This window comes from Tupaia chinensis, unplaced genomic scaffold (genome assembly GCF_000334495.1).
Source record: "Tupaia chinensis unplaced genomic scaffold, TupChi_1.0 Scaffold000361_2, whole genome shotgun sequence".
NCBI lineage: Eukaryota > Metazoa > Chordata > Mammalia > Scandentia > Tupaiidae > Tupaia > Tupaia belangeri.
In genome coordinates this window covers 5,411,585-5,426,313 of record NW_006159858.1, presented here as the reverse complement: position 1 = coordinate 5,426,313, position 14,729 = coordinate 5,411,585, and the positions used below count along the sequence as shown (strand labels likewise).

The 14,729-nt window shown below is 41.9% G+C and overlaps 1 protein-coding gene across 7 annotated transcripts in view; it reads right to left on the bottom strand.

Moving 5' to 3' along the window:
- Window positions 1–14,729, bottom strand: part of NBEAL1 (neurobeachin like 1) — a 209,066-nt gene that overhangs the window by 133,035 nt on the left and 61,302 nt on the right. For all 7 annotated transcript variants that reach the window (XM_014589572.2, XM_027773657.1, XM_027773656.1 and 4 more), the window contains exon 7: window positions 2,717–2,799. In XM_014589572.2, coding sequence (XP_014445058.1) covers window positions 2,717–2,799 — 83 coding nt within the window. The remainder of the gene's footprint in view (window positions 1–2,716; window positions 2,800–14,729) is intronic.

Genomic DNA, 14,729 nt, shown 5'->3' with positions numbered 1-14,729 from the left:
GTTAGGGCTATGGAATGGAATAAATATATTTTATAAGGATGTGAATTTGAGACAGGGGCAGGAAACAAGAGCAAACTAATATTGACTGAATTGTGTCCTGCCAAAAGTCTATGTTGAAGCCTAACACACCATGTGACTGTATTATAGATAGGGCCTTTAAGGAGATAATTAAGGTTACATAAGGTCATAAAAGTAGAGCTTTAATTTAATAGAATTAATGGTCTGTAAAAAAATGGAAGGGACATGTGAGGACACAGCAAGAAGGTGACCATCTATAAGTCACATGGAAAGATCGCACCAGAAACCAAATCCTACCAGAATCTTAATCTTGGACTTTCCAGCTTCCAGACTGTGAGAAAATAAATTTATTATTTAAAATTTGTAATGTAAACATTTTGTTATGGTGGCCCAAGCAGACTAAGACAATTACCCTTTTTATACAAATTACACAAGATGTAATAAAGAAGAAAAAAATCTACAAACACTTATCTGGCTTCGTTATAAACACAAAAATCTTTAAGAAAATATCAGCAAATCCAATGCAGTACTACATTAAAAGTATAATGTAATCAAGATCAAATGTGGTTAAGTCCAGGAATTCAGTATCATAACAGTTGAACATTCAAAAACCAATCTATGTATTTTACTAATTAACACAAGTTTAAAAAAACAACATAATTACCTAAAATAGATGCAGTTAAGTATTTGAAAAAAGACAACATCCATTCATAATAAAGACTATTGACAAACTAAAGTCAGAATAAAACTTCCTCTACTTTGGTTGGCCCTGTGTACTGGTGGTTGAGGGAGTCAGATCCCACAGGACAACTGACTTAGTTCGTATCCAGTCCCAGTGGATTGAAAAACATGCCACGCACATGGGCCCAAAATCCTGACAGGAAGGAGAAATGGAGGTAGAGGGATTGCAGTGTGATCACGTCCCAATGAGGGGTGCTTTCTTTCTCTCTGGCAAGTGCACACACCCTCTGGCAGTTAAAAAAACAAACAAAAAAACAAGATTGTACCACCTTTCAAAAATACTGAAAATTTTGGGGAACCAGCAGTTAGCGTAATGGCTATGTCACTGAACTCCCACATAGTCGACCGCGGTTCACATCCCGGACCCGGTGGCTTAAAACTCACGCCGAGTGCGTGTGCGTGCGTGCCCAAGATCTCGAGAGGAGAATGGAGGAGAAGGGATTGTGGCGTGACCATCCCCCCTGGGGGGTGATTTCTCGCTTTCTGTCTCTATGTCTCTCTCTGTCTGTCTGGCGAGAGCGCACGTGCCCTATAGCAAAAACCTCTCCAAAAAAAATACAGAAAATTTTGTGGAATACAAACAAAGCACTGTGTTCCTTGTGTATTTCCCACTAAAATTTGGCAGACCTTAACATTTTGCCATATTTGTTTCAGTTTTATTTTACCATATTTTCTAGTTTTTAATAAAACATGAAACAGCCCTTTGTTTGATTGCTTGAAGACGACTGCAGTGCCACTCTGTCTGACCACCAGTAGTAATAATGGCTTTAGCTAGACAATCAAACTCACATAGCCACAGTAGGCCATGCCTGGAACCAGGCTCACACAGGGGATATGGGACAGGAAACCTGGCATGCAGCAGAACAGTGTGAAGAGTTTTTACTAGCAAGAGTACTCACAGCAGGCCAAGCACTATAAAAATGTGGGTGTGGGAACCCCCTTGGCTTAGAATCACGGTACCCAACAGAAATGTTTATATCTTGTACACACATATTGCATATATTATTTTGCTAATTTATCTAAAAATATTTCATATTTTTATGTTTGGTAAATGTTTATTTTCATTATATTCTTCAATTGTTTGTTAGTAATATGAAGAAATACAATTTATTTTTGTGTACTGATATTACATCCTCTGACTTTACTAAATTCACTTAAAAATTATAGTAGTCTTGTATAATTACTTAAGAGTTTTATATTTATACAACCATGTTGTATGCAAAAAAAGTACAGTTTTACTTTTTTCCTTTCCAAACTGTATGACTTTTTATACTGTGGAATAGACATGGTAAAAGAAGGTGTTCATACTTGTTCCTACATGGGCTGGGATTCAAACCATAGTTGGCCATATGGGATCTAGCTCCCTTATCCACTAAGTGAAGAGGCCAGCCCAAACTAGAGTCCATATAAATCACATATATAATAGCCAACTCTTATAAGTTTCTAATTCTCAGTAAAAATTCTAAAGTTTAAAATACATTGACATCAATCAAAACATTCAGCTCAGGAGCCGGCAGGTGGCATGGTAGTTAAGGCGCTGGATTCCCACATGGTCAACCACAGTTCAAGTCCTAGACTTGACAGCTTGCTTTCTCACTCTCTCTCCCTGCTTTCTCATTTTCTGTTTTTATTTTTCTCTCTCTCCCCCTCCCTCTCTCTCTCTTTCTCTCTCTTCCCTTCTCTTCCTCCCTTCCTCCCTCTAGTTAAATTAAAAATAATAATGATGATGAATAAAATTAAGTAATTCTTAAACAAAATTGAGCTCTTCTCAAAAGAAAAACACTTTAAATAAAAATGAGAATAATAACTATAGTTAAGCACAAATCAAGTAGGCCAGTGATACATTCTTACAACTTTTATGTTATCAGAGCCAAATCAAGGTCAGTTAGAAAAAGAACAAAAAAGAATCAGAAGAAAGATAAAAATCAAATCAAGAGAAATGAGGGGTGTTACTTACGGTAAAAGAAAGGGACAAACTCCACTGTAAGAGAAGCGGGTTTATATTTCTGTCTGCTCTTTTCCACTGAACTAAGTATTCGTCTGTCATTAAAAAGAAGTTAATAAATTATAAGCAAGAAGAGATAGAACAATTTAAAAAACAAAAAATGTTAATATTTTACTTTTGATTTGCACATTGAACAATACATCTCCAGGATTAACATAATCTTGAAAAGGAAGTCTAGCCAATAATAATTCTCATCAACTGAAGAATTTCTTCTTTAGATTATACAACATGGTAGTGAGGTTAAATCTCAAATACCTGGAAACTGAAATAATGAACCAGCCCTTAAAATTTCTAGTCCAGGGTGCAGTAGGTAGCATGGTGGTAAAGGCATTAGATCCCACATTTCCAACTCTACAGTCCAAGCCCTCAACCCAGCAGCTTGGAAAACATGCCAGACATGTGTGCACACATGCCAAAAATCCCAAGATGAGAATAGAAAAGAAGGGATTGCACTTGGCCATACCCCCATGGGGAGGTGGAGTCTTACTCTCCCTCTTTCTCTACCTCTTTCATTACCTCTCTCACTCTTTCCAGCAAGTGCACTCACCCTATGACAAAAATCAGGAAAAAATTTTCCAATCTGTAAAAGAATTTATTCAGCGATACTGCTAAACTGACAGCTATAGCTAGTAGCTTATTATAGGACAATCAAAATTCATCAGTAATCATACTACTCCTACCATTTCCTGAAATTTTACCTGAACACAATGAGTCTCTACCATTAGCTTCTTTCATCTTAAGGATATAGATCCAATACAGGCAGGGATTATTTTTATTTTTAATGACAATTTTCTAGTTCTGATAAAGGTGATATTTTCTATAGACATTGTAAAGCTAATACAAACTGCATGTGCATTTACCAAAATTATTTCAGTCCAACACAAAATGAATCTCATAGATAGGCATAGTGGTATGGAAATTGAAGACTAAAGGATATTGCTGGTTACAATGATACTTCCAACTTGTGGACTGGCAAAAATTAAAAAAAAGAAAATTTTTATTCATGCCCTAAAAATGCACTTAACACTGTAAAATAAAGCCAACAAAAACAGAAAATATCTGAAAAACAGTAACACAGAAATTCTATACACTGGTGGGGAGGAGGCAAGATGGCTGACTAGAAATACCCACTGTTCATCTCTCTGGGAAAAAATTTTTAAAAATTCAATAAGTGCCTTTACTTCTAGCAAAGGAATGAGGTGAGACTGACAAAAGGCTAGAAAAAGACTTTGGGAAATTCTGAAGCACAGAATCTCTACCTGGAAAAGTAAAGAGAGAATCATCTGAACTTGGTGAGGCTCCAAAGCCCTACCCCACCGTGGGATAGGACATGAGATGTCTCTGTAACTCTGAATTTCATACTCCTACCTAGGACTCCAAAACTCTCCATCTGCAGAAAAATTACAAAATGGATATGGAGTTCACTATCATAGGAAAATATACCAATATTCCACTTCAAAGAAAACTTTGAAACTCCCATCCCAACCCCAGGGAGCTCGGTGCAATCTTGGGAGCTTAACAGTGGGTGGAGATTGAATTGCAAGGGGGATCAGGCAATCTGGCATTCTCACAGCCTGGCTAAAGCAGAGGACACAACACAGAAGAGAAGTCTCTGTGAGTATAAATGGAGTGGGCATCCACAACTACTGAAGCCCACCAGAATCCCCTCACACTCAAGATTTATGATTCCTGCCTCTCCTACAAGAGTGTAGAGGATTAGAAACCCCCATGCCCCCAAACAAACACTGAGGAATCTGGATACTTTCCCTTAACTGGCAGGCAAGCCAGGTCTAAACTCTCCCTCTCCTCAGAAGCAAGTTATGGGCAGTGGTGACCTTCCCCATCTGGGCTACCACAGTGCAGTTTCTTTGGTCCTTTCTGAACTCAAAGTATAAGCAAAGGAAAGGGGAGGAGGGAACCAGAGACCCCCACTATAGGTCAGATTAGAAAAGATCAGAGACTGCCTCAGACCACCTCCTGATCCTGGAGTGCCTGATGAAGCCACCTAACTCCTAGCACAAGTCTGCTAAAATCAGATCAGCCTCCTTGAATCCTGGGGCTTTCTATCAATAGGCTATAGACTGGTGAAGGACGGAAAGAGAGGCTTGCCTCTGGATCCTCTTAAACAACCTTTCTGGGGTCACATTCAGGACCCCAGTCTCACCCCTACCACTGGGTGTTCCATGAAGGCCACAAGGGATCTGCTTGTAGGGTCTCACAGATAGGCTGGCCTACAGCCCTCCTGGAGGAACTTGCCAGAGCCACGCTAAGGTTCAGAGGGCTGCCTCGTCCCTGGAAATGGTAGGCAGGTACACAAGCTCTGCTTGAAATAGAAAGGCACATCTGGCATCTGGCCAAACCTCTAACAACTTTGCCAGGGTCATATCTAGATTTTGGAGGTCAACCTGGCCCCAGAAAAGACAGATAGGTTTGGCAGACTCTGTGGGCCACAAAGATCGGGCACACCTCTTCCTTTTCTTGACTGCCTTCATAGGGCCGATTCCAGCCTTTAAGGTCACCTTGCCCTTCCAAGCATTTCAGGCAGGATACACAGGACTTGCTCCTTGGGTCTCACAGACAAGCTTGCCTCTGGACTCTACTGGACACACTTGTCGGGCTGCACTCGGTGTATGTAGCAGGGTGCTTTGTCCTAGGAAATTACAGAAAGGTACAAAAGCCCCAGTTGGATTTAAAAGGTGCAGTTGGCCTCTGACCTTTTCAGGACTACCTTGTCAGAACCACATTTGGACCTATAGGGCTGACCCACACCCAGAAACTACAGAAAGGTACACAAGCCCTGCTTGAATCTGGAAGGCACAGCTGGCATATGTCCCTCTTAGACCACGTCTGTCAGGGCCATATCCATGTCTTGGAGGCCAACCTGCCCCCAGAAAGGACAGACAGGTCCAACGGACTCCTAGGGCCATGAAGACTGGGTACGCCTCCTCCTCTCCCTGATTGCCTCCATTGATCCACATTCTGGCCTTGAGGGTAGTTACCATGGCCCCAAGTTTCCCTTTTTCTTCTTTCGTTTTCTTTTTTGTGAAGAGATTTTTACTAAAGGGCACATGTACTTGCCAGAGAGACATAGAGAGAGAAAGAAAGAAATCACACCCCATGGGGGATGGCCATGCCACCATCACTTCTCCTTCATTCTCTTCTCAGGATTTTGGGCATGCATGCACCCAGCGTAAATTTTAAGCCACTGGGTCGGGGGCTGAAACCACAGTTGGCTATGTAGGAGTCCAGCGCTCCAACCACTACACCACCTGTTGGCCCTGACCCCAAGTTTTTCATTCAGGCTGCACAGGACTTGCTTCCTGGATTGCATGGATAGGGTTGTCTCTGGCCCCTACTGGATCAACTTGCCAGGGCCACACTTGGGTCTGGAAGGCTGTCTCATCCCAGGAAATCATGCAAAGGTACACAAGTCCTACTTGGATACAAAAGGCACGACTGGCCTCTAGCACCCCTAGGACTACCTTGTCAGGGCTGCATTTGGGTCTGAAGGACTAATTCAGCCCCAGAAATTGTAAGTAGTTACATAAGCCCTGTTTGGATCAGAAAGCCAAGACTGGGCACTAGCCCCTACTGGACCACTTTTGCCAGAACCATATCTTGGACCTAGAGGTTGACCAACTTCTAGAAAAGCCCGGAAGGCCCAACAGACTCCGTGAGCTACGAAGACTGGTCCTGCCTCTTGCATCTCCCAGACTGCATTCACAGAGCTCCATCTGAGCATTAAAGCTTACCATATTGCAGGCATTCCACAGCTACTACATGGGATCTAGTCCTCATGTCTCATAGATAGTGCTGCTTCCAGCCCCTCCTGGACAAACTTGCCAGGGTCACATTCAGGTGCAGTGGGCAGACCTGCTCCCTTAGAGGCAGGCATGCAAGCCTGGCTTGGATCTGAGAGGAGCTTCTGGACCCTCCTAGACACCCTTTGCAGGGACACACCTAGTCCTGAGGGTTGCTCTGCCTCAGGCATTATAGAATCTACTCCATAAATCAGAAAGCGGCAAATACTCCACCAGATGCCCTACTGGTGAGATTGGAAATCAGTACAACCACTGTGGAAAACAATATGGAGATTCCTCAACATTTTACAAATAGTATTTACCATGTGACCCAATAATCTCACTCCTGGGTATTTACCCAAAGGAAAGAAAATTAGCCAGTTGGAAAGACGCTTGCACGTCCATGTTTACTGCAGCATTATTCATAATAACTAAGACACAATCAACCTAAGTGTCCAACAACTGATGACTGGATTTAAAAAATAAAACACCAAGGAACACTACTTGGCCATTAAGAACAAGATCTTGCCATTCGATACAAAGTGGTTAAATCTAGAAGATATAATGGTAAGTGAAATAAACCAGACTATAACAGACAGTGTATATCCTTGCTCAATATACACAAAATGTCTGTACTCTATGACAGAAACTGAAATATTTGAAGACGCAGAAGTAGAAAGGACAACTATAGAAGCCAGAGACTGTGTGTGTGTGTGTGTGTGTGTATGTGTGTTGGGGGGAGTAGAGGGTTAGGAGGGGCTCAGGAAAACAGTGTTTAAGAGCCACAGGAATGCAGATAGATAGGGCAAATGGGTTGTGAAACAGCATACCAGAACTGAACACAGAATACACTGCCAATCATACATGCCAAAAAAGAAAGGAAAAAAAAAAAACTAGCAGAGCAAATATTAGCAATATGAATCATAATGTGTTCATGATTGAAAATGAACATGATATTATCCTTGATTTTATTAACATACACGGGGATCAGTAGATAGCGCAGTGGTTATGTCTCTGGACTCCCACACCAGGCGCGTGTGTGTGAGTGCCCCCAAAAACGAGAGGAGAATAGAGAAGTGATTGCACTGTGGCCTTCCCCAGGGGGTGATGTCTCACTTTCTCTCTCTCTGTCTCTCCTACAAGCACATGCACTCTATAGCAGAAGTCTCTTAATAAAAAAAATTTAAAAAGGAAAAGTCAAGTTGCATTTTTGCATTAAAAAAAAAACACATAGGAAAAAGTAGTGTCTTTCCCAACAACTCAATATATGTTATATAATATTTTAATTTTTCCTTTCCTGAATCTCAAAAAGTGTTTTCAATTACTGATTTTGTTTTAAATTGTTATAAGAGCTACCTTTTTATAAAACTTCTCTCCTTCCCCATCTTTAAATTTACTTTCTTGTATAATTAAGTATTCCTTTAAACATATCTTCTCTGTCATTTTCAGACTAATTTTATTTTCCCCTTTCTGTATCCGTCTTGCAGTCTACGTCATTGTTTCAAACTTAAAATGTTCACTTAGATTTGTCATTGCTGACAAGTCTAAGGAGGAGGATAAGAGAATAGCAAGAGTGCGAGGAGGAGATAGATTTTCCTGAGAGAAATCTCTGGCATACATGTCAAAATAAAGGGGGGAATGATTAGTTGGGAATCAGAATGCTAAATGGGCATAAAGGCTGCAAATGACACACTGCTATGCGCCTCTTTACATCTTTAAAGAGTCAGCAGTGTACAGGCAGAGGTAAAGCGTAGTCTGCCAACTATTTCCACTTCTACTCATTCGATACAAAATGATCAAATCTAGAAGATGTAATGGTAAGTGAAATAAGCCAGACGATGACGGACAAACATCGATGCCTTTGCTCAATATACACATGCCAGAACTAAACTTCCTGGTTCTGTAATGGTAGACAGGGACATGTGATTAGTTCTGGCCAAAGTTTTCATGGTGAAAATGACATACAATGTGGCATTAACAGAAAAGAGCTTTAAACTGTCAATGTGAGACATTTCAGAACTTTCTTTTCTCTTACATGGTCACTAGCAAAGCCTAAGAGGTTGGATGCTTTAGTTTTGGACCCTGAGTGACTGTACTGAATAGAGACTCCCTGCCCCAATCCACAGCAGAGAGAATGAAAAGAAATAAAGAAACTACTATGTTCAACCTAATCAGGTGGTCCAGGAACAAAACCTAATCCCCCCATGAGGTCCCCGATCTCAAGAAGCTGTCCAACCACTTGTGGCACAGTGGCTAGGCCAGCCTTTGTTATTTGAAGCCCTAGTTTTTTGTTTTTTGGGTTTTTTTTATTACAACATAACCTACCCTATCCTGACTGGTACAAAATCTTCGCAAAGGAAAATTCAAAGACATTCTCCCTAACAAAAAACCATAATAAAGCTCAACAGAAAAGGTTCTTAATATTTTCCTAGTAATAAACAGTCACAAAGTCTTAGGAGAATGTGGCGGTTAATTTTCATTAACTTGGAGGGTGTTTCTGGATGAAATTAACTTGTAAACTGGTAAATTCTGGGTAAAGTAGATTGTTTTCCATAATGTGAGCCTTCGGACTTTATCTGGGTTTCCAAAGTGAAGGCCTTCAGATTGGAATTAGAACACAGACCTCTCCAGGGTCTGTGCCTGTCAGCCTTTGGACTTGCACTGCACCATCAGCTCTCCTGGATGGCCACCTGCCTCTCTTTGGACTGAAACAGTACCATTGGTTCTCCTGAATTTTAAGCTTGCTAACCCAGTCTGCAGATTTGGAATTGCTAGCCTCCATAATCACATGAGCCAAGTCTTTATAATCATTCCATCTCTTTCACTCTTTTCCTCCAGGCTCCACCCCACATACACATGAACTCTACTGGTTATATTTCTCTGGAGAACCCCAACTAACTTAGACAAATTCTCTCATGATATAAAAGAAAATAAATGTAAAAACAAACAAAGTCATAATAGTTAATAGCTGGAGTGCACATTCCTATTATTTCTTTTTCTTCTTGACTTACAGAAAGGATTTTTTATTTTTTAGGTTTTTGCCAGGGGGTGTGTGTCTCAGAGAGGGAAGGTGAAAAATCACACCTCCTCCAGGGAGGATGGCCATGCCACAATCCCTTCTCTCCATTCTCCTCTGGGATTTTGGGTACAGACACACATACCCAGCATGATTTTCAAGCTGCTGGGTCCAGAACTCAAACTGCAGTCACCCATGTGAGAGTCTAGCACTTTAACCATCACACCACCTGCTAGCCCCAGGATGATTTTTCTAAAACTGACAGAAAATTGCATTACTTATGATATATAAAATGATGTTCTGAAGTATATTTACATTGCAGAGTGACTAAAGCTGGCTTATAGATGCATTACCTTACTTAGAGTGAAAAATTCTTAAAAATTGTTGGGGCTGGGACCAACAGTTAGCATAATGCTATGTCACTGAACTCCCATGTAGTTGACCACAGTTCAAGTCCTGGACCAGTGGTTTATTAAACTCATGCCAGGCGCATGTGCGTGCATGCCCAAGATCCCAAGAGGAGAATGGAGGAGAAGGGACTGTGGCGTGGCCATCACCCCTGGGGAATGATTTCTCGCTTTCTGTCTCTATGTCTCTCTCTGTCTTTCTGGAGAGCGCACGCGCCCTACCTCTCAAAAAAAAAAAAAATTGTTGGGGCCAACAGGTGGCATGGTGGTTATAAGGCACCGGACTCCCACATGGTCTACTACAGGTTAAGTCCCAGACCTGACGGCTTGAAATCACACAGAGCAAGTGTGCGTGTTTTATGGCCAAAATCCAAGGAGGGGAGTGGAGGGGAAGGACTGTGGCATAGCCATCCCTCCCCCACTTTCCTTATCACTAGCTTTCTGACCCTATGGCAAAAAACTTAAAATAAAAAAACAAAAACTTAAAAATTATTGCTCTTACAATTTTCAAGTATATACTGCTACTAGCTATAGGCATGTTTTACAATACATGTCTTAAAGTTATTCGTCCTGTCTAACTGAAACTTTGAATCCTCTGATCAACATCTCCCCAATCATTTCCACCAGGATGTAAACTTTTTTTTTTTTTTTGGAGAGATTTTCGCTATAGGGCACGTGTGCTCGCCAGACAGACAGAGACATAGAGACAGAAAGCGAGAAATCACCCCCCAGGGGGGATGGCCACACCGCAATCCCTTCTCCATTCTCCTCTCAGGATCTTGGGCATGCGTGCACATGTGCCTGGCGTGAGTTTTAAGCCACACGGGGTCCGGAACGCGAACCGCGGTCGGCTACATGGGAATCCAGCAACATAGACATTATGCTAACTGCTGGTTCCCTGGATGTATTCTTTTTTCAAAACGTACACTACTATCTAGGATAAAGTGTACTACCACATAGTCTATACAAATGCCCTGTTATCAATTCTTCACCATCATCTAATGGTCACTATTCAAAGTGAAGATACGAGGACACACTATCCTGGAAACCCTGAAAAGCCAAAAATACTAGTTAGCAGGACCAGGAGGTGGTGTGGTGGTTAAGGGTACTGGACTCCCAAATGGGTGACCATGGTTTGAGTCCCAGACCTTGAGACTTGCTTTCTCACTCCCCTCCCCCAACTCACTCTCACTTTATCCCTTTCTGATAAAATTTTAAAATAAGTAAATAAATAAACTTAAATAAAATAATTCTTAATTTAAAAAAAACTATTTAGTGATGAAATAATGAACATCACTAATGAAATGTTACAATCACATTGAAGGAAGTAGGAAATGTTTTTAAGTAGGTCAGATTAAATGGAAAATGAAAAAGGACAGCTGGCCTCTGGCCTAATGGCTATGGAAGCTAGATCCTACAGAACAGACTATGCAGTTCAAATTCTGGCCACAGACTGTAAAACATGCCTGGCATGTGTGCATGCATGCCCCAAATCCCAACAGGATGGAGAAATAGAGGAGAAGGGACTGTGGGGTGACCATCCCCAATTGGGATGCTTTCTCCCAGTCTCTGGCAAGAGTGTATGCCCTCCAGCAAATTACGGGGGAGGGAGGAGTGGGCGAAGGAGAAAGGGAAGAAGAAAAGAAAACGGAAATGGAAAAATCAGATTTGGGAGGCCTAAAAATGGCCTGATTAGGGAGGATGATATGATTCTTTTTAATCTGTGCCCATAGGTGAGAATGACCTGTAACTTTGAAACTCTTCTCCTTGAGCTCTGTAATGGTAATTAAGCTATCATCATTAAGACAGTCACGGGCCTTCTTGTTCTGTTTTGTGATTCTGAGGAAGGCACCCTGAAAAGCATATTACTCTTTTCCAGCTGCCTCCCTTTAGGATTCCCCAAAAGGGAATACTAGATATTGACTGGAATAAATAGTGAAAAGGAAACTGAATTCCATATTCTTCATTTTCCTTGTACTTTGTCAGCATCACTCACCAGAAGTTTCTAACACTGGCAATAGCAGTTGGTATCATCAGCTTATTTTGGGCAGTCCCAGACGAGCCTCCTCATGGCCACTCAGTGATACAACACCAGCTAAGTAATGCTTCTTCCTCGGAGGGCAAAACTGAAGGACCTCTTCTCCAAATCAGATTCTGGTCATTCCAACCTTTCCCTTTTATACCCACAGCCTCAGGGAAGGTTGCTGTCTCCTAACGTCACTGTCTGTGTATTACCTCAGTGCCCCACTTTCTCTTTCTCAGTTCTCTTATATCTGTTTAACAATCTCTTTGTGTCATATTCTCTCTTTTTAAATATTTACTATAGTTTATGTTTTCCTGATAGGACCCTAGCTGACACAAGCTCCATAATTAAAAACAAATAAATGAGGCAGCAGGTGGCATGGTGGTTAAGGCACCATATTCCCACATGGCAGACCACAGTTCAAGTTCTAGACCCAGAGGCTTGGAAATCAAGCCAGGCACATGCATATGCATGCCTAAAACCCCAAGAGAAGAAGGGACTACAGCATGGCCATTCTCCTTGGGGGATAATTTCTCACTTTCCCTATCTCTGTTTCTGGCGAGCACATATGCCTACAGCAAAAACCTACGATTAATTCATTCAAAACTGCTAACAGGCATTTTTAAGGTATGAAAGATGTTGCTTGGTTTTTTTTCCCAGAGAGTGAATGTGCTTATCAGAGACAGAGAAAAAAAGAGAGAGAAAGTGATAAAATACCCCCACGGGGGACTGTAACACTGCAATTCCTTCTTGTCCATATCTCCCACCTTTGTGGATTTTGCACATGCACAGACTCATGTGTTTCTCAAGCTGCTAGGTCCAGGACTCAAATGATGAGGTCAGCCATATGGGACCCAGCCACCTCAACCACTAGTCACTAACTGGTCTGAAATATGTTTTTTTAAAAAAACAACTTTTCTTAAAAATATATGAGGCCTAGGGACCAGCAGATGGCATAACGGTTACATCTCTGGACTCCCACATAGTTGACTGTGGCTCAAGTCCTGAACCCGGTAGCTTAAACCTCACACCAGGCATGTGTGCATGGGTGCCACCAGCCACCTCAACCACTAGTCACTAACTGGTCTGAAATATGTTTTTTTAAAAAAACAACTTTTCTTAAAAATATATGAGGCCTAGGGACCAGCAGATGGCATAACGGTTACATCTCTGGACTCCCACATAGTTGACTGTGGCTCAAGTCCTGAACCCGGTAGCTTAAACCTCACACCAGGCATGTGTGCATGGGTGCCAGAGATCCCAAGGGGAGAATGGAGGAGAAGGGACTGCAGCACGGCCATCCCCCCCGAGGGATGATTTCTTGCTTTCTATCTCTCTTTCTCTCTTGTCTCTCTGGCGAGTGCATGTGCACTATAGCAAAAATCTCTACTGCACTCCCACACGGCCAACTGTGATTCAAGTCCCAGACCTGGTAGCTTGCTTTCTCACTTTTTCTCTCTCTGGTCAAATTAAAAAATAATAAAAATAAAGAAAATTAAATAAATTATTCTTTTTTTTTTAATATGTATTCATGTGGCATGGTGGTTAAGGTGCTGGATCCTATGTAGCTGACCCTGTGGTTCAAAGCAAAGACATATAGGCTTGATAAACACTGGTCATGTGTGAGCACATGCCCAAAATCCTAAGAAGAGAATGTAGGAGAAAGGATTGCTGCATGGGAATTCCTCCTGGGTAGGGGATGACTTCTCATCTTCCTTCTCTCACTGTATCTGTCTCTGTCTAGCAACTGCATGCATTGCATGGCAAAAATCTTAAAGTATACTCTTTGTGATACAACTGTGCTTCAAACAATTCTTTTCCTAGTGTAAAAATCAATTTATGAATTCCTAGCTCTGCGTCTCTTCACAGACTGTCCTTCCAGGCCGCAGGCAACAGGTCCAACTAGAAGCATCCAGTCAGCAAGGGACTCTGAGGGAGGGTCATCTCTGACTCCCACCCCACTTCCAGTCTCCCCAGCCCGACTGCACCTCCTTGACTGTCCTTCCAGGCCGCAGGCAACAGGTCCAACTAGAAGCCTCCGGTCAGCAAGGGACTCTGAGGGAGGGTCATCTCTGACCCCCACCCCACTTCCAGTCTCCCCAGCCCAACTCCACCTCCTTGGTAGGTAGACAGAAATTTTCTGTGGCTTTTTTTTCTTTTTTTTCCCTTGGAGCCCACCTATTCTATTGCTAATTCCTAGCTCTGCCTCTCTTCACAGACTGTCCTTCCAGGCCGCAGGCAACAGGTCCAACTAGAAGCCTCTGGCGAAATCAGTCTTTCATTTCATTTCATATTATCCTCTCCTCTGCACTTCTTACCCTGACAGAGGGACTAGAAAGATCTAGAATCACACATCTGAAATTCCCTAGTAACGCAAGTGTCTCTGGGATCCTCCCTTATACTGATCAACCTGTGAGAATGGAATTACTGCTTTTTAGACACCTCAGTAGAGTTCCTATCTTGAGATCTCATTGGTATAAACAACAGAAGAGAGACTTCGGCAAACATCTATTCCTGACCAAAAAGAAACACTCCTACTCCTAGTGGGAGAAACATTCCCCTAAGAGGTTTTCAAAGGGAATACATCTTCCAATGGCTAGAAGTAGAAAAAGAGTCTCAGGTCTGAATAAACAAGGAAATATGTCTCCAACAAAGTAAAACGCTCCTCCATGTCTCATAAATATGGAGGACGTTACCAAAATGACAGACAAAGAGTTTC